A 26,842-nucleotide genomic window follows, 5' to 3' on the forward strand; every position below is an offset into this window, starting at 1 on the left:
ATCGGCTTAAGGCCGCCGGGACCCGTAGCAAGCCAAACATACATACTATCACCTGGTCAAATCCCATACATGATTAAAACTTAACCATAGAAACATGAAAACTGAACATCAGTTGAACCCAAACCTGACCTGTGCATGTATCCTGACATGAAACATACATCATAAAATCATAAAACCTCCACTGGAGTCCTCATCATATACTCCAATGGGGTAACATTACACGCCTCAAGTTTGGTTCTCAACTCAACATAAAAACATTACATAACCATGCATCAACAGGGATTAACCAGTCTATAGGGCCAAGCACACTCTAATCCATAAACATAAACTCTACTATCAGTTACATACATTATCTCAAATTACATTATATCAACTTATATTACATGTCCACTTCTAGAACTACTAGACTGCAACATAACTATTACATAAAACACACGTCTCTTAATCTTTACCCTGCTGACTTCTGAGCTCTGACTTAAACCTGCAACACTGGGGTTAGGGGAAAGGGATGAGCTAAAAAGCCCAGTGAGTAGAAACATAGAAAACAGTTCATTAATTACATGCTCTCATGAAATGCGTCATATCACAAAGAAATCACATAACTGTCTCTGGTCCGTCTCGGGGCTCATGCAGCTAAATATTCCCCACGGAGTGTTTTTGAGAGTTCCTTTCTTTGCTAGCATCCTTTACTCTCAAGGATCAGACATGACCTCAAAAATCCCTCTGTCGGTGCCCGGCTCCCCCAAAGGAGCTCACACAGGACTTTCACATACATGACAGGGTGCCTAGTCCACAGAGAGCTCACAAGGACTTTCCTATATGTACTTGTCCGGCTCTCAAAAGACTCACCCAAGACTCAATGACAGATATGGGCTATTGAAGTCGCCTTGGTCCGAACCTCCTGAATCAACATCAAATAATGCAATGCGTCACATTCGTGAAACTAGTGCAATCATCCTATTACATATAAACATGATGCATGAGCATGCTTTAGGCATTTGATTTTGTATATAAAAGATTAAGTTTAGTTCTACTCACCTCCTAGCAGACGCTGACTGACTCTGCAACTGCTAACACTGATGGCCTCCTCGATCCCTCGGGTCCGATCCTACACAGGTGGACTCGAATGAGGTGCCAAACACATTCTAACAACTCATAAACATACCCCCAAAAACCCCTCTAAACATCACTTAAACATGCATAGAAAACACCCAAGAAAAGGCTGGACAGGGCACTTTCGGCGGCACCTTCGGCGGCCGAAAGTCCCTTCCAGAGACGAAACTCGGGTAGGTTCGGCGGCAGGTTCGGCGGCCGAAACCCTAGGACAGAAACGAAAGTCCCTCCTTCGGGGGCACATTCGGCAGCCTAAAGACTGCCTCCCATGCAGGTTCGGCGGCCGAAACTCCTTTCGGCGGCCGAACCTGGTCCCCTCTGGACGACAGGTCCGATTCTGCCAAGCCAAAAACCAAACTCAAATATACCCAAATCCTCACATACTCTCTTCCAATCATGCATACTCACTCCCACAAGCATAAAGGAGCATAAACCAACATAAACTCCTCAACACAAACATCACATAACATACATTGGGTATAAAACCCACATGAACCTAAACATGCCATTCTACCCATTCAAAACTCCAATAAACTTACTTAAAACTCATTAAAACATAAAAAGGAAGCATAGATCTACACTTACCTCTTGAAGATCGAGGGTTGCGTGATCTCTAACTCGGAGGTATGGAGAATCCAAGCTCCAAAAGCTCCAAGCTCCCAAAACTCCTTTTAAGCTTTAAATCTTCAAACACAAGGGTAGAAATCATGAAAAACTTGAGAGGATGGGTAGAGAAAACACGAAAACGACCAAAGGAAGGCATAAACTCACCTGAGCTCGAGAATGGGGAGAAAACTTACCCATTTCCGATCTGAGGGCCCTTTATAGGTGGCCTGGTCGAAGACCTTCGGCAGCCTAACGTGCCCCCTAAACTCATGCATGTTCGGCGGCCGAACTTGACTTTCGGCGGCCGAACCTTGACTCGTTCAAACAAGACTTTCGGAGGCCAAAGGCGCTCCCGAAGCCTTCCCATGTTCGGCGGCCGAACTTCACTTTCGGCGGTCGAACCTGGCACTTGCCTCCTTGGTCTTTTTCTTTTCAAAACTCAATTCTATTTCAATTAAAACCATTGAAATCATTATAAAAACATTTAGAAAATACATTTTACCCCTTCTAGAGAGATCCAACACCCTAGATTCCGCCGGAGGGCAGGAATCCCGATGCCGGATTCTAGCCGGGTATTACATATCGTTACTCTTTACTTTTGCCGACTCTGACTTCTCATAGCTATCTCGAAACCTGCAAAACTGGGGTTAAGGGAGTGGGATGAGCTCTATAGCCCAGTGAGTAGGAACAATAAAACAATTCATTAAATACATGCTTTCATGAAATGCATCACATCACAAACATATCATCTCATGGATGAACTTGTCACCAAGAGCCCTCTACCATAGACATATCGTAATATGTCCTACTGTGCTAAGGAGACTAGGTCATCACCTGGACTTCTCTTATCTGACTCATATCATAACATGTCCCACTGTGCTAAGGAGACTAGGTCGTCACCTGTACTTCTCTTATCTGACTGGCTAACTGTCTATCTCATAGTACCAGGAGCGACCTGGTATGGCTACCTCATGCCATATCTCATCTCATAGTATCTTATCTCATATCAAGGGCTACGGATCATCCAACATTCATCCACATGAACAACATCTTATGCAATGCATCATATTCGTGAATTCTAATGCAATACAACCTAATACATAACATGGCATTTTATGATGCATGGATTCATGCTAGAAACGTGTCATTTCTCAAGTTAAAACATTAAGGTTAGTTCCACTCACCTCTAGCCACTGCTGGCTCACTCGGGGCCAATTCTCACTCTGGGGCCTCCTCGGTTCCTCGGTCCAAACCTACACAGGTGGACTCAACTGAGGTACCAAACACACTCTAAACAACTCATAAATAACTTTTAAACAACTCCCCAAAACCCCTCTCAAACATCCTAAAATAATCACATAAAGCATGCAAAAGAAGGCTGGACAGGACACTTTCGGCGGCAGGTTCGGCGGCCGAATGTCCTCTCCAGAGCCAAAACTCAAGCACCTTCGGCGGCCGAACCCTTTCGGGGGCAAGGTTCGGGGGCTGAAACATACTCCAGAGACGAAAGTCTCTAACCTTCGGCGGCACCTTCGACGGTCGAATCCCCCTTTCAGAGCCGAAACTCACAACTCTCGGGGGCGAGGTTTGGCAGCCGAAGCCACTTCCTCAAGGGGTTCGGCGGCCGAATGTACCTTCGGCTGCCGAATCTGAGTTCATCCAAAACTCATCCTCGACGGCAACCAAGCTCCTCACTCCTTCCTAACACCCAAAACATACAAATCTCAACTCCTCAACATACATATACTCTAGTATATGCCCAAAGGGGTCCAAAACTAACTTAAAACCCCAACAAAAACAACAAACATAACACATATACAAGCTTTCACCCATAAACCATCAAAACACACTTTGAAATCCAATTATGTAACTCTACCCAAAACCTCTATAAATCATCAAAAGAAGTTCAAGATCTTCACTTACCTCTTGAATACAAGAAGATGAACGATCTGAACTGAGGGATATAGAGCAACTCTCCTTCAAACTCTCCAAACCACAAAACTTCTCTTTTTAGCTTAAAACCTTCAAAACAATATGAAAACCAATCAAACCTTTGCAAGCTTTGATAAAACCATGAAACATACCCATGGAGGACATGATCTTACCTCTGGAAGTGAAAAGACAAGCTATACTTATCCATTTCACCGACTGGAGGCGTTTTATAGGTGGCAAACCGCCTCTCCTTCGGCTGCCGAACCTGCATGCAAAACCATGCAACGTTCGGCGGCCGAACTTGGAGTTTCGGAAGCCGAATCTAAGGCACTTTCGGCGGCCGAACTTCACTTCGGCGGCCGAACCTGGCCAATTCCTCCTTGGTCTTTTCTCTTCAAAACTCAATCCGTTTCCATTCTAAACCTTTAAAACACTTGAAAACATTTGAGAAAACCTTTCTCTTACCCTTCTAGAAACCTCTGACATTCTCAAATTCCACCGGACGGTAGGAATTTCGATGTCTGAATCTAGCCGGGTATTACATTAGTTGTTTTATGGATTGGGAGATCTGAACATACATTGTTTATCTTTGGTTTATTCAATATTTATGCAATTTCATGCTTGATTCCATTATTGCTTTGTTATTTTGATCAATGTGGCCAATTGATTCTTGATTGCAAGGTAATATATTGTTAGTTTGAATAATTTTGAGTCCGTAATTGCTTGGATTGTTCAAACACAAGAACACTTGGTGTAAAAACTAAGGAAGTTGTATAATCTAGTAATATCACCATGCGTTTGGGTAGCTAGAATTAGGTCTCTCTATTTCTTAATGCAATTGACAGTTGTTTTGATGCCTAAGGCCCAAGGACGTTCATTGACAACTTGATTAGTAATTAATTAGAGGACGTTCCCTAATTGATTTATGCCTAAGGAGAGATATGGTGGTGAGAAGCGTTTTCCATCTCCATAACTAATTTATTGAATCAAACAAAGGAACCTAAGTTTCAATGATCAATCCCAATAACTGAAGTGGATCCAATTCTTCAACTAGATCTTTTTCATTATTGAATCTCTTTATTTTATTATTTTGCTTTACTTTATTGCTTTCTTTATTAATTTAACTGAATCAATCTCAAAACCCTCCTTTTTATTTCGGTTTCAGTTTATTTCGCTTTCAGTTTATTCCGCTTTCAGTTTATTTTCTTGGTCTTGATTTGGAAGATAGGTAAGTTTTCAATTCCCTGTGGATTCGATCATTTCACCACTATCTACAGTTGTAAAATTGTTGATAACCAAAAATGTTATTTTTGACCGGCTTCGACAACCGCGAGTCATGGGTGCCCACAACAGCTATTCTGACGCTCAAATCAGTATGTTGAGGAATAGAAAGAATGCAATGAATTGCTTAGAACTTGAGTAGTGTGAGAGAGTAGCGTACTTTTGCCACAGTGATCCTTTTCTTTTTATACTGTAAAAAGGTGAAGATAAATATAGTATTTCCTGACTCGATGATATAGTCGGCTTCTTGATAAGGAATATTACCAGCTAACAGGTTGGTGATTTCGAGATTACAGGTGTAACAGAGATACGCTGGACTGTCCCCATTTAATGGTAACTTTGTAGAGAGACTCATTCCATCCAAGAGAGGGCGAGCCTTGACGATGAACCGATGTTTAAGATGTTTGGGTTTTTCTTTCCTTGAGTATGACCACGTTACTTACTTATCAAGTTCTTACCACGTGGACCTATCTTGAAGTGACAGCTCATGACTTACTTTGGACATTTGTTATGTAGCATCAGAGGTCCCCACTAGTCTTCAATTTTTTAAATTCGAAGGTGATAATTATTCTCGAGATCTAGGGCACGTGGCCTACTGAGATTGGCTTTCTGTTGCTCATGCTGTTTTGCCTATCTAGCCCCTCAATGATGATTGTTCTGTTTATCGTACCGCATTTAAAGTTTGCTGTCAAAACTATCTTATAAAAATCCTTCTTTTTCCACAAATATCACTTTTGCTTTCACCTGTGACATTCTTCTTTGAAAAAAACTCAGTCACATCTTCTTTTTCGTTTATACTTTCTACGATAATTTTTGTTTCCTTTTTTCTTTTCAAGATGAATAGGAATACTTCCTCTTCCCTTACTCCTAGTGGAGATTATGCTTCAAACTCCTCCTCTGACGATCCCATCTGTGTCTCGGTCCCCATTGTTCTATTGAGGGAGGCTCCAGAAAGTGAGGATAGTTCTATTAGTGACATCCCCTTTGTCTTATCAGAGTAGGATGTAGAGCACCTTTATGACACATACTAAATCCCTCGAGAGACCTTTTGCATCTTTGCCCATTCTCCCTACGTTCGTGTGAATGACTTGATTCTTGCGGAAGACACTATTATGGTCTTCAAGGAGGCATCCTAATAGCTGGAGAATCTTGGTGGTTTTCCGACTTGTCTGCCTTAATAACCACATTAAATCGAGTGTAATGCTTTTGAATTTTAGTATTTTAGCAGGCGAAAACACCTGACTATATTCAATTCAATACCTTCCTCCTTGAAGAGGTGAAAAAAATAAGTTTTTTATTCTCCGTCATTGGACATCTGGGGGTTTTGGGCGCCTTCAAATGAGCTAGCACTTCTGGGTGGAATTGAGGAAGGATGGGGTCCCTATAAAGAGGGAGAAGGATGAGGTTTTAGCATCCCTTTTGACAATGGCTAAATCTATGAAAAAACTGACATTACCCAAGCGGTGAGGAGCTCTGTTTTGTACTGGCAAAGTCATCTTTAGGTGATCCAAGCTTGAGATCCTCGCCCATCCAGCCTCCCTAGCCTTGGGGATGGTACCTCCCTTGCTAATGATCAGGGTACTTCTCTTTCTGCTTTTTTAAGTTTTCAAACTACTTTGCCTACTTACTTTTCTCTTTTTGCAGATATGGCTGGGTCTAGAAGCAGATTTGCTGAGGCAGCACGTGCTGCTTGCAAGGGCAAAACTGTTGTTGGGATAACTAGGCCCCCCTTTAACCATGCTCCTTAGACAGAAGAAGTGATCATGCTTCCTCCTCCTCCTCCTCCTCCTCCTCCTTCGGCCCAACTGTAGTAGAAGAGTCGTCCCACTTACAGCCGGGTCTTCTACTCTGGGCACCTCTGCTTCTACCCTAACCTCTGAGCTTCCTGCTGCTGTCACTACTCCTTCTGAGCCTACTCCTGCGAGCGTGGGGTTGAGTCTTTATGGCCTCCAAGCATCAAACGCATGGCATTGGCGCTAAACCGGGTGCCTTCTCTCATTGATGATCCTACTCTGGGCATCCTGTCAATCAAAAGTGCCTTAAGGCTCGTGGATCTCTACTACCTGAATGAGTTTGAGATAGACGAGCTTTTTGATAATGTCATGCACTCTGCCTTGGAGAGTGCCCTCTATGCTTATGTGGCCAAGGAGTATCATAAAGCCTTGAGGCGGCAATTTGGTACCCGAGAGACGGATATGAGGCTCTTGGTTGAGGAGTGCTCAAGGTTGAAGACTCGGGTCGATGGAGTGAAGGGCACCATGAAGGGCACCATGAAGGAGACCCTAGAGTCGGTGGATAAGCTCCAGGCTTAGCTGAATGAGGCCAATACTTCCAAGCTGGCCCTTGAAAATTGAGCAAAGACTATTGAGGATTAGGTGGCCCTGTTGCATCGTCAAATCCTGGAGTTACAGGCTCATGCTGAGGAGGCCCAAGCCGCCTCTTCCAGAGTTGTCGAGCTTGAGGCAGAGTTGTAGGAAATGGTGGCCCAAAGTGGGGAGATGTTCGTTTGAGGCTAAGACTTGGTAAAGAAAGAGCTGGTGAAACGGTTTCCTTTTGAAGACTTTTCTTGGATAGACGACATCTTCCCTGAGGAGGAGAGAGATGAGATTGAAGAGGGGGAGGGACGAGCTGAGGATAGCTCCAACGATCGAGTCTTTACAAATAATGTAATAAATGCGAAAAATAGTGATGTAATAGAGACTGAGGCTGAGGAACCTAAAGGTATTCCTCCTCCCTTGTAATCTTTTAAAACTTCAATGAAAATATTTTCTCATGTCATTATTTTCACTGAGTGTTTGTATACTCTATGCTCGTTCATAACTCTCTTTCAGGACTTCTTTTAAAGAATTCCTAAGGTTTAACACCTGTAACAGCCCGGAAACCGGTACCCTACCGTAACGGCCCGAACCATCACCGGCGCTAGGATCCAGATCGGCTTAAGGCCGCCGGGACCCGTAGCAAGCCAAACATACATACTAACAACTCATAAACATACCCCCCAAAAACCCCTCTAAAAGCCACTTAAACATGCATGGAAAACACCCAAGAAACGGCTGGACAGGGCACCTTCGGCGGCACCTTCGGCGGCCGAAAGTCCCTTCCAGAGACGAAACTCGGGTAGGTTCGGCGGCAGGTTAGGCGGCCGAAACCCTAGGACAGAAACGAAAGTCCCTCCTTCGGGGGCACGTTCGGCAGCCGAAAGGCTGCCTCCCATGCAGGTTCGGCGGCCGAAACTCCTTTCGGCGGCCGAACCTGGTCCCCTCTGGACGACAGGTCCGATTCTGCCTAGCCAAAAACCGAACTCAAAACACCCAAATCCTTACATACTCTCTCCCAATCATGCATACTCACTCCCACATGCATAAAGGGGCATAAACTAACTTAAAACCCCAACAAAACATCATGTAATCATACATTGGGCACAAAACTCACATAAACCCTATCATGCATCTCTACCCAAACACATACATCAAATCTCTTTAAAACTTACTTAAAACTCATTAAAACATAAAGAAAAGCAGAGATCTACACTAACCTCTTGGAGATCGAGGGTTGGTGTGATCCGAACCTTGGAGATGTGGAGAATCCAAGCTCCAAAAGCTCCAAGCTCCCAAAACTCCTTTTAAGCTTTAAATCTTCAAACACAAAGGTAGAAATCATGAAAAACTTGAGAGATGGGTAGAGAAAACACGAAAACGACCAAAGGAAGGCATAAACTCACCTGAGCTCGAGAATGGGGAGAAAACTCACCCATTTCCGATCTGAGGGCCTTTTATAGGTGGCCTGGTCGAAGACCTTCGGCAGCCTAACGTGCCCCCTAAACTCATGCAAGTTCGGCGGCCGAACTTGACTTTCGGCGGCCGAACCTTGGCTCGTTCAAACAAGACTTTCGGAGGCCAAAGGCGCTCCCGAAGCCTTTCCATGTTCGGCGGCCGAACTTCACTTTCGGCGGCCGAACCTGGCACTTGCCTCCTTGGTCTTTTCTTTTCAAAACTCAATTTATTTCCTTTTAAAACCATGAAATCATGTGAAAAACATTTTAGAAAACACATTTTACCCCTTCTAGAGAGATCCAACACCTTAGATTCCGCCGGAAGGCAGGAATCCCGATGCCGGATTCTAGCCGGGTATTACATTCTTCCCCCCTTACAAAAACATTCGTCCCCGAATGTTAAAACAACAAACACAAGCATGCAAGCAAGCAAGCGAATCCTAAAGCTTCTCTCCAAAGAGAGACACCAAACGCCGGAGTAAGAACTCCCAGGTTCCTAAACACCCATCCACTGTAGTAGCAATAGCTTGAAAACCTTTGAACAATGGAGATAACATCCGGATATATGGCCTAGCAAATGCATGCCTTGGGTCTAAAGTATCCTATAGGATTTTCTGTATCCTTAAGGCTAGTACTCGCCCGTGAACACCAGTCTTGTGGCTTAGGCCTCGAATGTCTCAAAAGTATTATATGAGGCTATCACCCGGTAATTGAATCTAGTGAAACCTGCCTCATGGCATGGCACGAAGGCTTCTATTAGTGAGGCCCTCACCCTTTTTGGCTTGGCTCAAACTCACTATAGCCTTTGGGCATGCCTTGGGATTTTTTATTGGAGATCAACACGTGGCAAGACCCGCCTTATGACCCCTTATGATCGATCACCTTTGATGAATGGAACCAACGCTCATATGGTATGGCGAAACCCGCTTTGTGGCCTTGTTCAGTGGGATCAATGCCCGAATGTCTGGTAGAATCCGCCTTATGACTTAGCCTGGTGGAAAACAATATTGTGGCCTTGTTTAGTGGGACCAATGCCCGAATGGTCTGGCAAAATCCACCTTGTGACCTGACTTGGCGGAAAATCGCTTTGTGGCCTTGTTTAGTAGAACCAATGCCCGAATGGTCTATTGAAACCCGTTTTGTGATCTAGCCTGGCGGAACCCGCCTTATGGCCTTGTTTAGTGGGATCAACATCCTTTTTGGCCTGGCTCACACTCGCCCTATAGCCTTTGGGCACGCCTTATGATTTTTTTATGAGGGATCAACACCTGGCAAGACCCGCCTTGTGGTCTCTTATGATCACCTTTGATAAGTGTGATCAACGCCGGGATGATCTGGCGAAACTCGCATTCTGGTTTGGCGGAACTTGCCTTGTGGCCTTGTTTAGTGGGACCAATACTTGAATGGTCTGGTGGAATCTGCCTTATGGCCTTATTTAGTGGGACCAACGCTCGAATGGTCTGGCAGAACCTGCCTTCTGAGCTGGCCTAGCGGCACCTGCCTTGTGACCTAGCCTAACGAAAACCCGCATTGTGGCCTCTTCTTGTTTCTTTAATCTTTTTTTTAGGAGGGCAATCTCATCGTTCCTTATCACTGAAGAACGCAACATATAAAAATACCTCGTTAACTTTATTATTGAAAAAAATTTTCTTATGTTATAATTATATCGGGAGTAGAGAATCACTCGACCCTCTAGCTTGGCCAGCTTATCCGATTGCTGGGCAAATGACCTTTGAGATTTTACAAGGTCTTTTTCCAACTTATCGAACCAGCAATTATATTTGTTGTCTACTTACTTTCCCTAATCGTCCCTAGGTCCTTCCGTTATTACATATATAACCCCTACATGCTCTCGATCAGGAATGGTTTCGGGAGTTATTTCTTTGGGCTCAGGTCTCCTCTCTTCCCTACTCTTCCTGGTGAATTTCCAAAGAGTATCTTCCTTTATCAACCTCTCGATCTCATCCTTTAGTTGTCGACATTCTTCTATCATATGACCGTGATCTTCATGGTAGTACTTGGTAATATATCATTTTTTTGCTTTTTCAGGGTTGAGCTTGGGCGACCACCTAATTTATTTGTCATTTTTTCTAATCTACATCAAAATATGAGTTCATGAGTCATTTAACGGAGTATAGTCCTTATACTTACTTTGATCATCCCTCTTTCAAGAGATGGGATAACTCTTGTGATCTCCTTTATGTCATCGCCTCTTGGGCTTTTAACTTTGCTTTTGATTCGCTGTCTTGTCTTCTTTTAATACTTGGACTTTGTCATCCAACCTGATATACTTCTGAGTTTTATCTATCAACTGTTGATGCATCGTGGTTGGATTTTTCATTAAGGAATGCATGAATTTAATATTGCGCATTCCTTTCTTTAATGCTTCACACGCTATTTCATGATTTTGTTCTTCCACTTGTATGCCTTTAGCATTGAACCGTAAGATAAAACTCCTTAAAGACTCGCTCTCTCTTTGGAGGATCTTCTGCAAGTTAGAGAAATTTTTTTTATGAGGTATACAAGTAATAAATCTAGATTTAAATAACTTAGCAAACTATGTAAAGTTTAAAATTAAACCTGGACTTAGATATTGGTATCATTTATGAGTCAAACTTGTGAGTATTGATGGAAACACTCGGCACAATACAAAGTTGTTGACATCCTGAAGTTGCATGGTTGTCCTGAAGATTGCTAGGTGGCTTTTGGTATCTGCTGTTTCGTCATACTTGTTTAAACTAGGTAGCTTGAACTTGACTGGAAAGGTTTGTACTAAGATTTCTTCCAAAAGAGGCGAGGCACCATCTAGGCCGAACTCCTCCTCTTATTCCTTTTGGTATCTTTGCACGGTCCATGCTAGCTTCTAATCGATGCCCTTCGGAGTTTCGTCTGATTCATCTTTGGACTCGGCCTTTCATTTAGGCCGCATTTTGTCCGCTTCTATTTGGGCCTTTGGGGTATCTACAGAAGCTTCTTTCATTCTTCCGAGAGCCATGTTTGATGCCTCCTCTCGAGTCTTGTACTGCTCGAGAGTAGCCTACAGTCTTTGGATGTATTGGAGTATCTGTTCGTTGTTTAAATTATTGAGGTCTGCTTCATTGACTATAGAGGGCATGTTTTGTCTATTGTCAGAGACGGAAGAAATGATGACACCTTTGTTGGTAGCAATATTAGTAGTAGCTCGTGAACTATCGGCCATTTGGAGAGTGAAAGGAGAGGGAGGTATTTTTCTATGAGAGAAAGAGTAGGAGCTCGGTCGTAATCCAAATGAATAGAGGGAATTCAATGGATTTCCTGACAACGGAACCAAATGATGTTGTAAAGATTAGATTAATGATGTGATTGGAATAAAGTTACACTGTGATTGACTAGACCTGCAAAGAAGAGAACGTGAGGTGCTGGGTGTCCACGACAACCACTCCAATGCTGAAATCAGTATGCTGAGAAATAGAGAGAATATAATGAATTATCTAAAACTTGAGTGGCGTAAGAGAGTAGCGCACCTTTACTTCGATGATCATTCTCCTTTTATAATATAAGAAGGTGGAGATAATTCTTGATAATCCGACGACGGTATAGCCGGTTGCTTGATAAAAGATATTGCCTGATAACAGGTTGGTGATCCCACGATTACAGGCTGGATTGTCCCCGTTTAATGGTGACTTTATACTAAGACTCATCTCATCTAGAGGAAAGCGAGTTTTGACGATTGACCAAGTGTATGAAATGTCTAAATTTTTATTTTTTTAGATGGAACTGTATTATTTATTTATTAGATTCTTAGCACATAAATCTATTTTGAGATAATAGCTTATAATTTATTTTAGACAATTTATCTAATATTTAGATTACAACAAAAAAGTTCTTATATTTTAAATTCATTTATTAAATTCCCTTCTCTAAAGTTTAATATATATATACTTTTACCATTACATTTTAAAATATAATTCTATTTGCATTAAGATCTAAATAAACAAGACAAACACAGGCCAAACTCAGATTAACAATAAGCGAAATAATATATATATATATAAATATCACTTTATTTTTTAAAATTTAATAATTTAATTTTTATATTTTGACTTTTAAATTAAAAGTTTTTCGCTTAATTTTTATTAATTATTTTAAATAATTAAAATATTTTTGAATAAACCTTTTTCGTGCAATCGTTTTAATATCATGGGTCATGTTTTTTTTTTTATATTTTTTAGATCTAAAATTTTTTGACTTTTTTTAATGCAAATATGGAAGTACATAACAGTAACTTGGTTAATTAACCCTTTTTCTTCCCTCCTCAAGTGTCTGCCAGGCCCTCCTCCATTTCCTCACAGCACTGAACGGCTGCAAAATAGCCGCAATCTCTTCCTCCTTCCGGCGACCAAGGTCAGATCCCGGTTTCATTCACTCTGCACGTCGATCAAATTCGCCGCCTCCTCTTCACCGTCTCTGCGTCAAGCGAGCAAACTGCCAGCTCTTCTTCATCACCTTTCCAATCACCAAAAATTTCGAAAAATTTAATTCTAAAAATCTAGATTATCATATGAATCTTTATCTTCTCAAACTATCTGTTATGCGTTATTTTTGCTGATCAGCTCGCTCTACAAGGACTGAGAATACGAAACAGTGACTGAATGGCGACATATTCGCAGCTAATTTCTACATGGCTAACCCCACAGCTCCATTGCCCATACACACGCATCTCCACAAGCCAGCAAAACAGGAGCCACGCCAACCACCTCCACCGCTTGACAGTACAGCGACACCACCTTGAGTGGTTAGTTCTTGATATATATAAATATACTTTTTTATTTGCATGTATTCTGTTTGGCGATGTGGACATGCTTGGTGGCACATAAAACTTCTAAACGGTGATTCTTATATGGAGCGGGCTGAGGGCGTATTCTCTGGCTGCAGCCCATAAGTACTACATTAGCAAATTCACTATTCAATATGAACATGGAACCACCTGGGCAGATTAAGACCGAAAGAAGTTTGTGAGATATCAGTTAAACTCTGTTTTAGCTATTTTAATGAATTTCGACGAGAATGGTGCCAGAAGTAGAGTTGGGAAGCTTAATGATACAATGTTTTATTCCTTCTAAATACCTTTGTTTGTTACCATAAATGTTTTCAGTAAAGTTGCCTTATAGATCTTTTGATTATTAGCTTATTTCAATCTTAGAAAGGCTATTCAATGCGGTTAGGATACTGATAATTGAACACAAAGGCTGAAAACTACTAAAGGAAAAAAAAAAGAAAAGGTTATAATTATAAAATTCTTAGCATGCCCATGCAATGTTGCTCATCAGAAAATAAAAAGATAAAAAATGTCAATGAAGAAGAAATTAGAGTTGAATTGCCTAGAATTATAAGGTTAATTCTTTGGGAACTAATGGGTTTGATGCCATGGGGTAGCAGAGGAGCCAATTTAATTAACAAAAAATTATATTCATTAATGTTCAGCACTTAACTAAAATGCTTGAAGATATTAGGTTGACTATTGTGGTGTGGAAATGCATCAGCTTGATGCCTTTTTAATGTGATAACTGAATTACATACGTCAAAATAGTGGATCATGCTGTTGCTATGAATTATTGAGATCTCTAAATAAAATCCCGAAAGGTAAGTGGCACAATTCATTAGATGACTGGTTAAGTAGTTATTTATAATGAGACATTATACTAGATGATGGTTAGAATGCTCCAAGTTCGATTGGTGTGAGAGCTGAGAAGCATTAAGACCTGTTATTGGTTAAGCATCTGGAAGGAAGCACTTTTATTTACTTTTGTTCAAATCAAAGTTTTTGTTGTTTAATGTTTCTCTGAGGCTCTACATCCTTCACTTACAATAATGCTGGATATTCAGACGAAGATCCATATTTTGGAGTTGTCATCCTATGTTAGAAGCTCAAAATTCTTTTCTATTTTTGTGAATAAGCTGCTGAACGGTTCATGTGACCTTTTCGTCCAGGACAAGTTTTGTTTCTCAACAGGGAAGAAGGGAGTTAGGATGTGGTCATCTCTCTTCTTCAGTTAAAGGTGCATTGGCTGTTCAATTTTCTTGTTTAGTTTGAACTCATAAATACAAGCTTATAACTAATAAGTATGGTAGTTTGTTCTATTTGTGAATTTTTCCATTGCTTTTAGCTGTTTTGCTGGATGAATCCAAGGAAAGGACTCGCCTTCCAAAAGGCAACATGTGGTCGGTCCATAAGTTTGGTGGTACTTGTGTGGGAACCTCTGAGAGAATCAAGAACGTAGCAGAGATAATTTTTAATGATGGTTCAGAAGGGAAGTTGGTGGTTGTGTCAGCAATGTCAAAGGTGACAGACATGATGTATGACCTCATCTACAAGGCACAATCACGAGATGATTCTTATATTGCTGCTGTTGATGCTGTTTTTGAAAAGCATAGATTGACGGCAGCAGATCTTCTTGATGGGGATGATCTCACTAGTTTTCTGGCCCAGTTACGTGATGATGTTAATAACCTCAGGGCCATGCTTCATGCGATATACATAGGTATCAGACTTGTCTCTCTGCAAAATTGTTGATGAATGGATAGATGGGCACACTTAAGGAAGTACTAGTATGAGAGCAGTCATTCGACGCAATAGTGCTATTTTATTGTTTCTTTTGTCCCCCCAGGTTATGATTGTATGAACTGTGGCTCTTGAGGCCAGTGGTGAATCATACATCATTTGCCTTGCACCTCAATTTCCAATTGCTGGCATTTGGATCTGTCTTTCTTCAAACATGCATTCTTTTTCATTTTTCTTACCCTTGAGGATTGTGAAAGTAGGATTAAGGGTTTTATTAAATAAGAAACAATATCTACTTCTTGAACTTACTGAGAATGCAATAGCAAAGGAACAGATAACAATGTTTATAACATTTCACATGCATTGGCTGTATATTTTGTGTACTAGCTTCTTTTATATTAAAATGAGTTGCTGTAATGTGTTTCGTGAGGATTGTTTTATTTGGACTTCTACTGCCTCTAACAACCAACTTAATCTATTGCAGCTGGTCATGCAACAGAATCATTTTCTGATTTTGTTGTTGGACATGGAGAATTATGGTCTGCTCAGATGTTATCATATGTTGTCAGAAAGGTCCCTCTTTATTTTCTCATAAAGTTGATTAGCTGTCAATTGTAGCTTGTCCATGTTTTCTGAGTATGATTTTATTGATTTCTTGTGCAGAGCGGGTTAGATTGTAAATGGATGGATACAAGAGAAGTGCTTATTGTAAATCCTACCAGCTCTAATCAAGTTGATCCTGACTTTGTGAAATCTGAAAAAAGACTTGAAGAATGGTTATCTCGAAATCCTTGTAAGACAATTGTTGCAACTGGTTTCATTGCCAGCACACCTCAGAATATTCCGACAACTTTGAAGCGGGATGGAAGTGACTTCTCTGCGGCAATAATGGGTGCTTTGTTGAGGGCTCGACAAGTCACTATTTGGACTGATGTTGATGGGGTCTACAGTGCAGACCCCAGAAAAGGTTTGTGCTAGGTCTCATGTGCGTTCATGGTGAACACTTTTCTGCAGAAGGGATCTACCTTAGCATGTGTTACTTGCAGAACAACTAGAATCCTTGATAGCACTTCTTAATAAAAAGGTATTAATTATAAGGTTCAATGAAAGCCTAACATTCCTAATCATTTTCTCCCCTTTGTTTTTGCAGTTAGTGAGGCTGTGATACTAAGGACATTATCTTATCAAGAGGCCTGGGAAATGGTAGCTTTTATCAATTTTCTCATGCCTTTCATAGGTGTTTTAGTTTCTGACTTTATGTTTCTAAGATTAGATTTATGTGCTCATGCAGTCGTATTTTGGAGCAAATGTTTTACATCCCCGCACTATTATTCCTGTTATGCGGTATGATATTCCAATCATGATAAGGAATATTTTCAACCTTGCTTCACCTGGAACAATGATCTGCCAGCCTTCTATGAATGTGAGTGAAGATGGCCAGAAAGTGGACTCCCCTGTCAAAGGTTTTGCAACGATAGACAATGTGGCCCTTGTGAATGTTGAAGGGTGAGCCATTTCATGGTATTTCATTTCATTTATTTGTTTCATATATATATGTATGTACATATGTATGTAATTTTGTCTTTATTTTCATTGTCTTCTTACTTCTGCAGAACTGGAATGGCTGGTGTTCCTGGCACAGCTAGTGCCATTTTTGGTGCTGTGAAAGATGTTGGTGCTAATGTCATTATGATATCCCAGGTATTTCTATCCTCTAATTTCCATAATGATGATTTCCCAGTTCAACAAAGATGTTTAATAATTTGCAGTTATTTATTGAAGGCTAGTAGCGAGCATTCTATATGCTTTGCTGTGCCTGAGAAAGAAGTAAAAGCTGTTGCTGAGGTTCTTCAGTCTAGATTTCATCAAGCTTTGGATGCTGGACGCCTTTCCCAGGTGCTGTTTTTTTATTTAATTTGTACTGCTGGACCTGATTATTGATAAGTATCACAGGATCTGTACTATAGCCCTTTTTTCAGTCTTTGGCCTTGCCATAATGGTACAGAATGGTAAAGATTTGTTGTGTTCCCATACCTAGGAAAATATTAGTTCAGTTAGTAGAGGAACCAAAGAAGAAAAGGAATCAACATTTTATTGATAAGATTTTGGCTTCAACATTTGCGCACTTCGAATTTTGAAGCCTTTCCTTTGTTTCTTACAGCTCCAAGTATGAGCTGGTTATGTTTTTGTTCCTGCTTCATCATTTTAGTTTAGTGTCTTTTTAGCTTGTTTCTTATTTATATGGCATTTATAGCTTTATTCCCAGCTTTACATGTACGATCACATATTTATCGATTTTTTAGCCTATAGATTGGCGCCTTATTTTTCTGACATTAATTTCTCAAAATAACCTTGTTCTTCTTAGGTTGCCATCATTCCAAACTGTAGCATTTTAGCAGCAGTTGGCCAGAAAATGGCCAGTACTCCTGGAGTTAGTGCTACTCTGTTCAATGCCCTAGCTAAGGTCAAATTTTAGATCATTGATTAATTAATTTCATATATTGGTCTGTTCTGAATCTAATTCCCCCTTCTTTCCCCTTTTGGCCCTATATTTTGATACAATTGAAGTTTGAAATATTATATATGCAGGCGAATATTAATGTCCGTGCCATAGCCCAAGGCTGTTCTGAGTATAATATTACTGTGGTAGTCAAGCGTGAAGATTGTATAAGGGCTTTAAGAGCTGTACACTCAAGGTTTTATCTTTCAAAAACCACAATAGCTATGGGAATTATTGGACCTGGTCTGATTGGTGGCACACTACTAGATCAGCTCAGAGATCAGGTACATTCTTGGTTATATCTTCATCCAGTAGTTCACCTAAGAGTGTACCGACTAAGTATAAGGTGTTCCTTATATTGTTGGTTATATCTTTTATTAGTTCACTTAGCTGGTACACTAATTTGGTCACAATACATTAATTATAATTATTTGGGTCATTGGGATCCTTATTGTTAAAATTTTGTTTTTAGGAGCCTTTTATAGTTATTATTTTATGCAACTCTTTTGAAGTGTATTATCATATTGACAATGAATAGTAAAATTAATTGCTATATGAATAATGACAAATTTTCAAAACAAGATCTAATGGCGCTTTTCCAAACAGTTTTGAACCTTAATCCAAAAGAGATCCGATCTCTGGGGATTCTGTGGTTGGATAATTAGCTGGAATAATTTATCCTCATGAATTGCCATTTGTTGGTCTCTCTCAATCCAAAACAGACAAGTCTCTAAGGATCTTATGGTTGGATAATTTTTTGAGATTCTTGATCCTCATGAATTACAATTCATTTGTCTCATACTGTTTCTAAGGATGGGAGTCCCTAGGTCCCACGTAACATTTCTGTTGTAAATGGCTGTGAAGCCTGACCTGCATAGAGGAAAATGAAGTAGCTTCCGGGAGATGCATTAGAGACTAAAGGCTATGATAATTTCAGTTGTTATTGCAATTTGACATTGGCAGCCAAGTTACCAAAAGGCTGAAATGTGGTCTGCTAATAATTCTCTTCAAAATGACAAAATTGGTCCAGTTATAAGTTGTAAGCTTACTTGTTAATGCTCCAATTCAGTTTAACAAAATTTTGATTTCTTTTGCAGGCAGCGGTCCTTAAGGAAGAATTTAACATTGACTTGCGTGTCATGGGGATCATTGGCTCAAGGAGAATGATTTTGAGTGAAGTGTAAGGCATAAGCTTCATGATTCCTAAGTTGCTGCTGCTACCTGTATAATACTGTCTACAGAATTATTTCAATATAACATGAATGCTTTGTTTTCTGTTGAGAGTAAACATAAACATAACCACCATTTGTACATCCTACTGCAAAAACCATTTGCTTAATCAATTAAGTGAAGGATTACTGAAATTTAAACAACCCTTTGTTTTTGCATACATCACATCTGTTTGTCGTGACCAGACTAACATTGTATTTGTTCTGTTAATCACAAAAATACTAGAGTTACTTGCATGTGAGCAATATTCTTAAGTGCCTTTGTCTTGTAGTGGAATTGACTTGTCAAGATGGAGAGAACTTACAAAGGAGAATGGTGAAATAGCTGAGCTGGAGAAATTCACTCACCATGTGCATGGGAACCATTTTATTCCAAATACTGTTTTGGTAGATTGCACAGCAGACTCTAATGTTGCAAGTTGTTATTATGATTGGTTGCGTAAAGGAATTCATGTGATAACCCCAAACAAGAAGGCTAATTCAGGGCCACTTGGTCAGGTAACATGCTAATTTTATTAACACTTAAAAGAGATATGGTTTGATCTTGCTCTAACTGTCTCAATTTAGTATACCTATGTTGCATGCTTGAATTAATTTTTTATCCTGTTTTCTCCAGTTCTTTTTATTTGGTTGCAACCTCCTGTTTCATTCTAGTGAAATTATCCTAGCTTAATGCTATAAATGACTAGAGATTGGAATAGGTTAATTTTTCTGTTACCTCCTGATGTTTTCCTTTAAATAATTTAGACGTGGTTTGAAATGTTTGGAGTTATCTGTTCAGTAGTCAGTCAGAAGCAAGGTCTTTCCACATTAATCAAATCCAGCTTTATTTTACTTCCCACCTATTAACTAGGTTTAGCAAATGCATTCTCCATCGGTACAAAAAAAAGGAGATAACAACATGACATCAAAAAATGAGGCAAAAGAGAAAATATAATGAAAATAACAACAGTCCTGTTGGAAGTAAGATATGCTGTAGTGTCTCATAACTTCTTAAATGAAGTTGCTCCTCCTTATGCCATAAGAATCCTCAATTAAGTTATCCAATAATTCTGGGTAGGAACAGTTTGCATTCATTATTGATAGCAAATTCACCAATATGAACTCCTCCTAAAATATGCAAGTACATATAGAGAACCTTGTCATTAAATTGATTGATACTTGGAGTTCTGTCCCTCCTCTACTTACTGTCTTGCCTTATATTTTTTAACTGCTGCTCCTCTACAAATATTTTCATTTTCATAAAACTATAACAATCCACATAAAACACACATTTTATTTTCATAAAACTAGTTGCCTACACATTTCATTCTTCCTGCTGTGGTTTTTGTCATTACTGCTCTTTGTATGTTATCACTTCATTTGAATACCTCAACTTCTGACATTAACACACCCATTTTGCATTTTCTCAGGATTCTCCTCTTTTGTGCTCTTCTTCTATTTCACATCTATTCACTAGTTAACTGGAAAGACAAGCAACCATATTCCAAATAAAGCACATGGTGGACATTCCTAACAACTTAGATTTTAGAGTCCAATTTGAACTCATCCCTGAAGGTTTTGACAGGTGTAATTTACTCCAAAATTTAACGAACGAGGATTAGACAAAAGGAAAGAATTGTTGCATTGACTGATACTGGTTGAACAATACTAAAGAGACTGCAGTGCTGCTAAAATAATCAGGCAAAATATGTAGTATTTATTCCTGCGAATACTGAGTGCCTGTGCTAATATGGAAGGAGCAACTGAAAATATAGGGACTTTGTCCTACTTAGTATTGGAAAGCTGGAGATATGCCCCATCTTTAACAGTTAAAACAGAAAGGAGAGTTTGTTGATGGTTCTTTTTAGAGGCCAAATGACCAAAACAATTCTAAACGTTTTGCACATTTTATTTATTTATTTATTTATTTATTGTATTCATTTAATTTATTAATTGTACTTGCAACCTTTGCCATTTGCAACAATTATAGGCCATTGACTGGAATTGGCAAACCAAAGACAAGTTTATTGCTTGATCAAATAAAAAAGAATTAATTTCTTTTTTATTTTAAATTGCTTTTGTTTTCCGTTTTTATTCCCTCTCTTTCCTGCACACTCTTTCCTCTTCCTACCCTCCACCATTGTTATGGTACGTACAAGCCAGTGACTTTGCTTTAGATATGATTGGACTTATACAAACATATTGAATATCTCCCGACAACCTTTCTCTTGATGGAAAACCTAACTGCCAAATGCCAATGCCACTACCAACATTACTTGAATTCATAGGAAACTCAATGAAATTATTTTCCACTTCACTTCTAATAATATCATAGATATATGTCAATGGGATCCTATAATGATGACTGTATGAGTTGGTTGATTTATTTGGTTTCTAATTTATTCACAGGAATAGTTAAAGGAGAAAAGATGATATTAAGAACTTCATTTTTAATATTTGATTACGCTGTGGATTTATTGTTTTTTTTTTTTTTTTTTTTCTGCTAAATGCATTATGTTGAGGTTTCAATGATCTTTCTTTTTTTCTTTTCCTCTTTTTGGATTAAATCCAGTATTTAAAACTGAGAGCTCTTCAGCGCCAGTCTTATACACATTACTTTTATGAAGCAACTGTTGGAGCTGGTCTTCCAATTATTAGCACTCTACGAGGTCTCCTTGAAACTGGAGACAAAATATTGCAAATTGAAGGAATTTTCAGGTAATTATTGTCTTCTTTCCTTAGCTGCCAGAAAATCTAGCTTAAAGATTTAAAATCTTTTATTTATTTATTTTATGTTTCTCAACTGTTGCATATTAAATATCATTGTTGAATCCCATATCGGTTGTGGAAAGGGGTAATGTGTCCCTTATATGAGCCATAGGCAATCCTCCCCTTTAAGCTAGCTTTTGGGGTGAGTTAGGCCTGACTCAAATTTAACATGGTATCAGAGCCTCCCCATCCGATGTTGGGCGCCCCATAAATGTGCCACGCACCAGTAAAAAATTCTGGGCGTAGGGGTGTGTTGAATCCCACATCGGTTGTGGAAAGGGGTAATGTGCCCCTTATATGAGCCATAGGCAATCCTCCTCTTTGAGCTAGCTTTTGGGGTGAGTTAGGTCTGACTCAAATTTAACAATTATCACTACTGAATATATTAATGCTAACATTTTTATCATGATTTGTCATCACAGTGGAACTTTGAGTTACATTTTCAACAATTTCATAGGCTCACGATCATTTAGTGAGGTAGTGGCAGAAGCAAAGCAGGCAGGTTATACTGAGCCTGATCCAAGGGATGATCTGTCTGGAACAGATGTTGCCAGAAAGGTAATATCTATCTAAGCTCTTTTTGTCTAATTGTTTAATTGTTTGATAAGTTTGTGCCTACATGTTACTGGCTAGCATCCATTCAAGTGGTTTTCCATATCAATCTGATTATGTTATTCATAATGTATAAGAAGTTACATTTCCTCATGTATGAGTGATTTAGTCAGGCTTTGTTCGAGACTTGTCAGTCAAATTTTGTTAAAGGTCAGTGTATGTGCAACATTGTTCCTTTCCACTTTGTTTTGATTTGGTTTGATGGGTTAGGATCTATTAGTGACTGATTTAATTAGCTGTCAAGGTCAACAATCAATCAGTACAAATCCATGCTGTGCTATGTGATAGAAATAAGCAGATCACTTGATACAACCTCATTGTTTCTGCACTGTGTTTATTCCATTTTCTCTTCCTAAAAGCAATTGCATATGCAGGTGATAATTCTTGCAAGAGAATGTGGTCTGAAATTAGAACTTTCCGATATCCCTGTTCAAAGTCTGGTTCCTGCACCATTGAAAGTAAGTTTACTATTACTATTTTTTAAAATAATCTCTCAATCACTCTAGTTTGGAGACAGATTTTCTCTGACAAGATGGTTTTGATCTGAATATTTATTATTATAGTAATAATAATAATTATAATTATATTATAGTTATTATTATTATCTGAAACATTCTACATCTCACATGCACTGGACTTGAGATGCAAGTTTTTCTTTCTTATGATGGTTTTTATTATCCTTCAGGCCAGTGCATCTGCCAAGGAGTTCATGAAGCAGTTACCGCAATTTGACCAAGACATGGCTAAGGAAAGACAAAATGCCGAGGATTCTGGTGATGTAAGTATATGTTTCTGCTAGTTTCTGAATTAGTCTCAGGATTCTGACTGGCAACTTAACCAGCAATTTATGCACAATAAAGCATTCAAAGAATGCTCAGGATTCCGATTAAACCATTTAGAAAGAAGTATCAGTTAGCTCATAAATGCACATCCAAATGTCTATGGAATTGTTTGCATTAGTACATGAAAGGAATTCATGGACAATCGAGACAATGGGAAGGTGAAAGCCTTTTTCTGTGGGTGAATTCTCTGGGCCAGTTTAGGGTTATTGAAGGACCATTTCTATCATATATATGATGATTGTTTCTTTTCTCTACTTAGCTGGAAATGCGATAAAATACTTAACCAGATGATAGCAATTATGCCATGCACCCTAAATCAACTTTAACTAAAACGAGTAAAATTTCAATCGTTGCATTTTCCCCCTTTTTTTTTTCTCCTGAATTCATTTTGTTACTTCATCTAATCTGAAGGTCTTGAGATATGTTGGGGTGGTGGATGCGGTGAGGCAAGAAGGACGTGTTGAGTTGCGAAGGTATAAGAAAGACCATCCATTTGCACAGCTATCAGGTTCTGATAACATCATAGCTTTCACTACTACAAGGTACAAGGAACAACCACTAATAGTCCGTGGCCCTGGTGCTGGGGCTCAAGTGACAGCCGGAGGAATATTTAGCGACATACTTCGATTAGCCTCATATCTAGGTGCTCCATCATAATAACTTCATTATTTATAGCTGCATTTCCATTAGGTTTTTCCTTCCATTTGTCAATGGCTGAGGTAGTGCTTCAGCTTTAGTTATGTATCCTAATGTATGGATTGCAAATGGAGGTTATTTTATAAAACATTAAATTGCTTTTGGGACTACCGTAGTTTATTCTATATTTCAAAAATGCTTCACCCCAATTCAGTTAGTGACAATTACATTGCGTTTATAATTTTTGTAGCAAATAAGCTATCATTTTTTTCTATAATTGGTTTGGACTGAGATTCAATCTTAGACCAGTTTTGGTGATAACTCTAGTATCAATGATATACAATTCATTCATGTATTATCATTAATCTACATGTATATTGATGATTGGCCGCAATACTTTGACATATATGTATTAAACGTACCCACGCCTGATAATACTACGACCGACTTATATTTATGCTTTAAAGATGTATAATGTCTCAAAATTAACATGAATACGCCAAGGAAGGGATATAGCCTTCAAGTAAAAAGAAAGAGAGCTATACGTGTGAATAAAAAGACCTTAATTTAAAATTTGTATAACAAGTTAATAATTGATGAAAGAAAAACTTTTGTTTTTAATTATTTTCAAATAAACACTTGGTTTCCATTAATATATTGATTGACCAAATTAAAATAAAAATAATGTTCTATTATGAATTAAAGTAAAATAAATATTAATGATTTATTATTTTAGTTAAATATATTATTAGCGAAGTGGAATATATTCACCCTATTGGACATGGAACTTTAGTCTCTACTAATTAACGAAATGAAATTTATTTTTCTTTTTTGGCAAATAAATTCTTGTAAGATTATTTAAAATTTTAATTTTTTTAAAAATAAATTTTTAAAATTAAAATAAATTGAATTTTTTCATTATAAGAAAAAAAAATTGTTAGAAAAAAATAATTAAATTGAATTTTTTTAAAAAATGATTGATTCCAAAGGAAGGATGGTTGACATATGTATCCATATATATGATCTTTATTTTATTTTTTCCTGAGCTATGGTCCTTAGTCATCAAAAGGCTCAATTCCTGTTAAGTTATCACTGGTCTCACAGCTATGATTAATGAACTAATTAATCAGAAAGGTATACAAATTAACACACATGCAAAAGGGGAAAAATAAACTCCCATATAATTAGAAAAATTAAGAAGATGGAGAAAGAGAAACTTGAATGAGTAAGTAAGAAATAGAGAAATCTCTTCACATATATAAAAATCCATTCAAATTGCCCTTCAGTCATAGGGAAACCAGCAATTTCAATTGCTAGTGAGCTTTGAGAGAACATACTGATAAAGTTTTCGCCTCTACCACAGGCCGGAGCTAAGTTACGAAACCTACCATGAATAATTCTTGTTTAAAATGAGTACGCAAAAATTTATAATATCATTTACCGTACGAGTTTATATAGATTCGGTTAAATAAATTACTCTAAAACCATAATACCTTGATCTAAATTATAAGCAGACTTACTGTAATATTCTCTACATTCTCTATAATATATTACTTTCCCATTTTCCCTAATACAAGAGAAATCTTACATTTCCATGCATTCATGAAACTTTGAATACTATATATATATATATAAGAGAGAAAGGGGAAGGAAGATAATATTGAAAAAGTCATCTGACGTCAGTGTTTTATTCCCGGAAGAGAGTCGGCCAAACAAACTTTCCGGCCAACACTCACAATCCATGGGCCTTATTATATAATATATGTATATGGGTTGTACGTAACTGGAGCCAACCGTTATGATTATTCCACAGACCATTATAGTCAACAATATCCTAACAGCTTTTTTTTTTTTTTTTTTTCTCACACATGACACCCTCCTTAAATCATTTACACAATTTCAACAATGATTAACGCTTAATAATTACCCTCTAATCACTGAGTACCTCATGATTGAAGCACATAGCTCCAGGCTCACCACCATTACTGAGAAGAGCGTTTCCAGGGCCTGCTGCTGCTGCTGGAGACTCCAGGGGTGACGATGTGGTCGAAGCAAGAGGTCTCCATCCTCCAATGCTTGGTGGGTTTTGATTAGATTGGAGTAAACGAATCTGTCTCTTCAAGAACTTGACATAAAGAATAGCTTCGTCTAACATGGAGGCAGTGTCCATTTTTGTTCCTCCAGGAACAAGCCTTTGCAGAATTCTGATCTTTTCGCTTATTCTCTCTCTTCTATGACGTGCTGCTACGCTCTGGGGGTCGTCGCTTATCCTTACATTTCGTCTTTTAGGCTTGCGAATTGTTGCTGGATCTATGTCCACAGGCTGCATAGCTGCGATTTTGTACATCATTTCTTTCATGGCTCCTAGCTCTTCCTCTGGTTCTTCCTCCTCCTCCATGTGATCATTTCCTATGCTTATGTGGTCACCAAGAAGGGCTGAGATGGGGATTGAAGTAGAAGAAGAAGAAGAAGAAAGTATTTGGTGTGTTTGGAGGGAGAAACCTGCAGGAAAAAATGAAGTGAAAGGAATTTGGTCTTGGAAGATTTGGGTTTCCATGGACATTTCAAGGCTTGAAGTTTGGTTTATGAACTTAGAAGCGTTGATATCCATGATAAAAAGATTAGGTTTTCTTGGGTGATTTCCTTACAAAAGAAGAAGAAAAAAGAAAAGAACTAAAGATCTTGAAGAGGTTTCTGACTCTAGAAATAAATACTCATCACTATGAAAGCATTTAACATTAAGGGTTTGTCTATAATGATAAAAGAAAAACCTCCTAAGGGATTTCTGAAGGCTGAAACTTTGAGAAGCTGCAAGGCAAATGCCAAGTATAAGAGAGAGAGAGATATGATGCAAAAATTTGGTATTGAAAAAGAAATGAGAAATTAATTAATAAATGGAAAATAGATAGGTAGGGCTAGAGGGTGGCTGAACTTATAGCTACAAATCAAATGATCAAGGGTTGAGATTCTCTTCTTTTCTGGAAAGAACCCTATAGCTATAGAGAGCCAAGAATTGCACCTAAGGAA

General features: G+C 38.7%; 2 protein-coding genes across 2 annotated transcripts; one reads left to right on the forward strand and one right to left on the reverse strand.

Annotated features, from left to right (window-relative positions):
* The first annotated feature begins 12,974 nt into the window (after positions 1–12,974).
* On the forward strand, positions 12,975–24,061 carry LOC110628249 (bifunctional aspartokinase/homoserine dehydrogenase 1, chloroplastic). The gene is made up of 18 exons (XM_021774818.2): positions 12,975–13,478; positions 14,675–14,742; positions 14,851–15,225; positions 15,730–15,818; positions 15,909–16,212; positions 16,396–16,448; positions 16,537–16,751; positions 16,859–16,946; positions 17,028–17,141; positions 17,611–17,709; positions 17,835–18,029; positions 18,843–18,925; positions 19,247–19,472; positions 21,529–21,674; positions 22,148–22,283; positions 22,712–22,795; positions 23,023–23,115; positions 23,591–24,061. The coding sequence occupies exons 1-18, from the start codon at positions 13,336–13,338 to the stop codon at positions 23,834–23,836; spliced, it is 2,757 nt and encodes a 918-aa protein (XP_021630510.1). The 5' UTR covers positions 12,975–13,335; the 3' UTR covers positions 23,837–24,061.
* Positions 24,062–25,505: 1,444 nt separating this feature from the next.
* LOC110627689 (transcription factor HEC3) lies at positions 25,506–26,573 on the reverse strand. Its single transcript, XM_021774035.2, has one exon. It carries the CDS (start codon positions 26,424–26,426, stop codon positions 25,746–25,748), a length of 681 nt encoding a protein of 226 aa, XP_021629727.2. The 5' UTR covers positions 26,427–26,573; the 3' UTR covers positions 25,506–25,745.
* Positions 26,574–26,842: the final 269 nt, after the last annotated feature.

This window comes from Manihot esculenta, chromosome 12 (genome assembly GCF_001659605.2).
Source record: "Manihot esculenta cultivar AM560-2 chromosome 12, M.esculenta_v8, whole genome shotgun sequence".
NCBI lineage: Eukaryota > Viridiplantae > Streptophyta > Magnoliopsida > Malpighiales > Euphorbiaceae > Manihot > Manihot esculenta.

Excerpts from the sequence above, each read along its gene's own strand:
- LOC110627689 (XM_021774035.2), bottom strand. The coding sequence starts at position 26,426 with ATGGATATCAACGCTTCTAAGTTCATAAACCAAACTTCAAGCCTTGAA.
- LOC110628249 (XM_021774818.2), top strand. The coding sequence starts at position 13,336 with ATGGCGACATATTCGCAGCTAATTTCTACATGGCTAACCCCACAGCTC. Across the intron at positions 18,926-19,246 it reads AGAATGATTTTGAGTGAAGT|TGGAATTGACTTGTCAAGAT; the intron begins GTAAGGCATAAG and ends TTTGTCTTGTAG. Across the intron at positions 22,284-22,711 it reads GAACAGATGTTGCCAGAAAG|GTGATAATTCTTGCAAGAGA; the intron begins GTAATATCTATC and ends TTGCATATGCAG.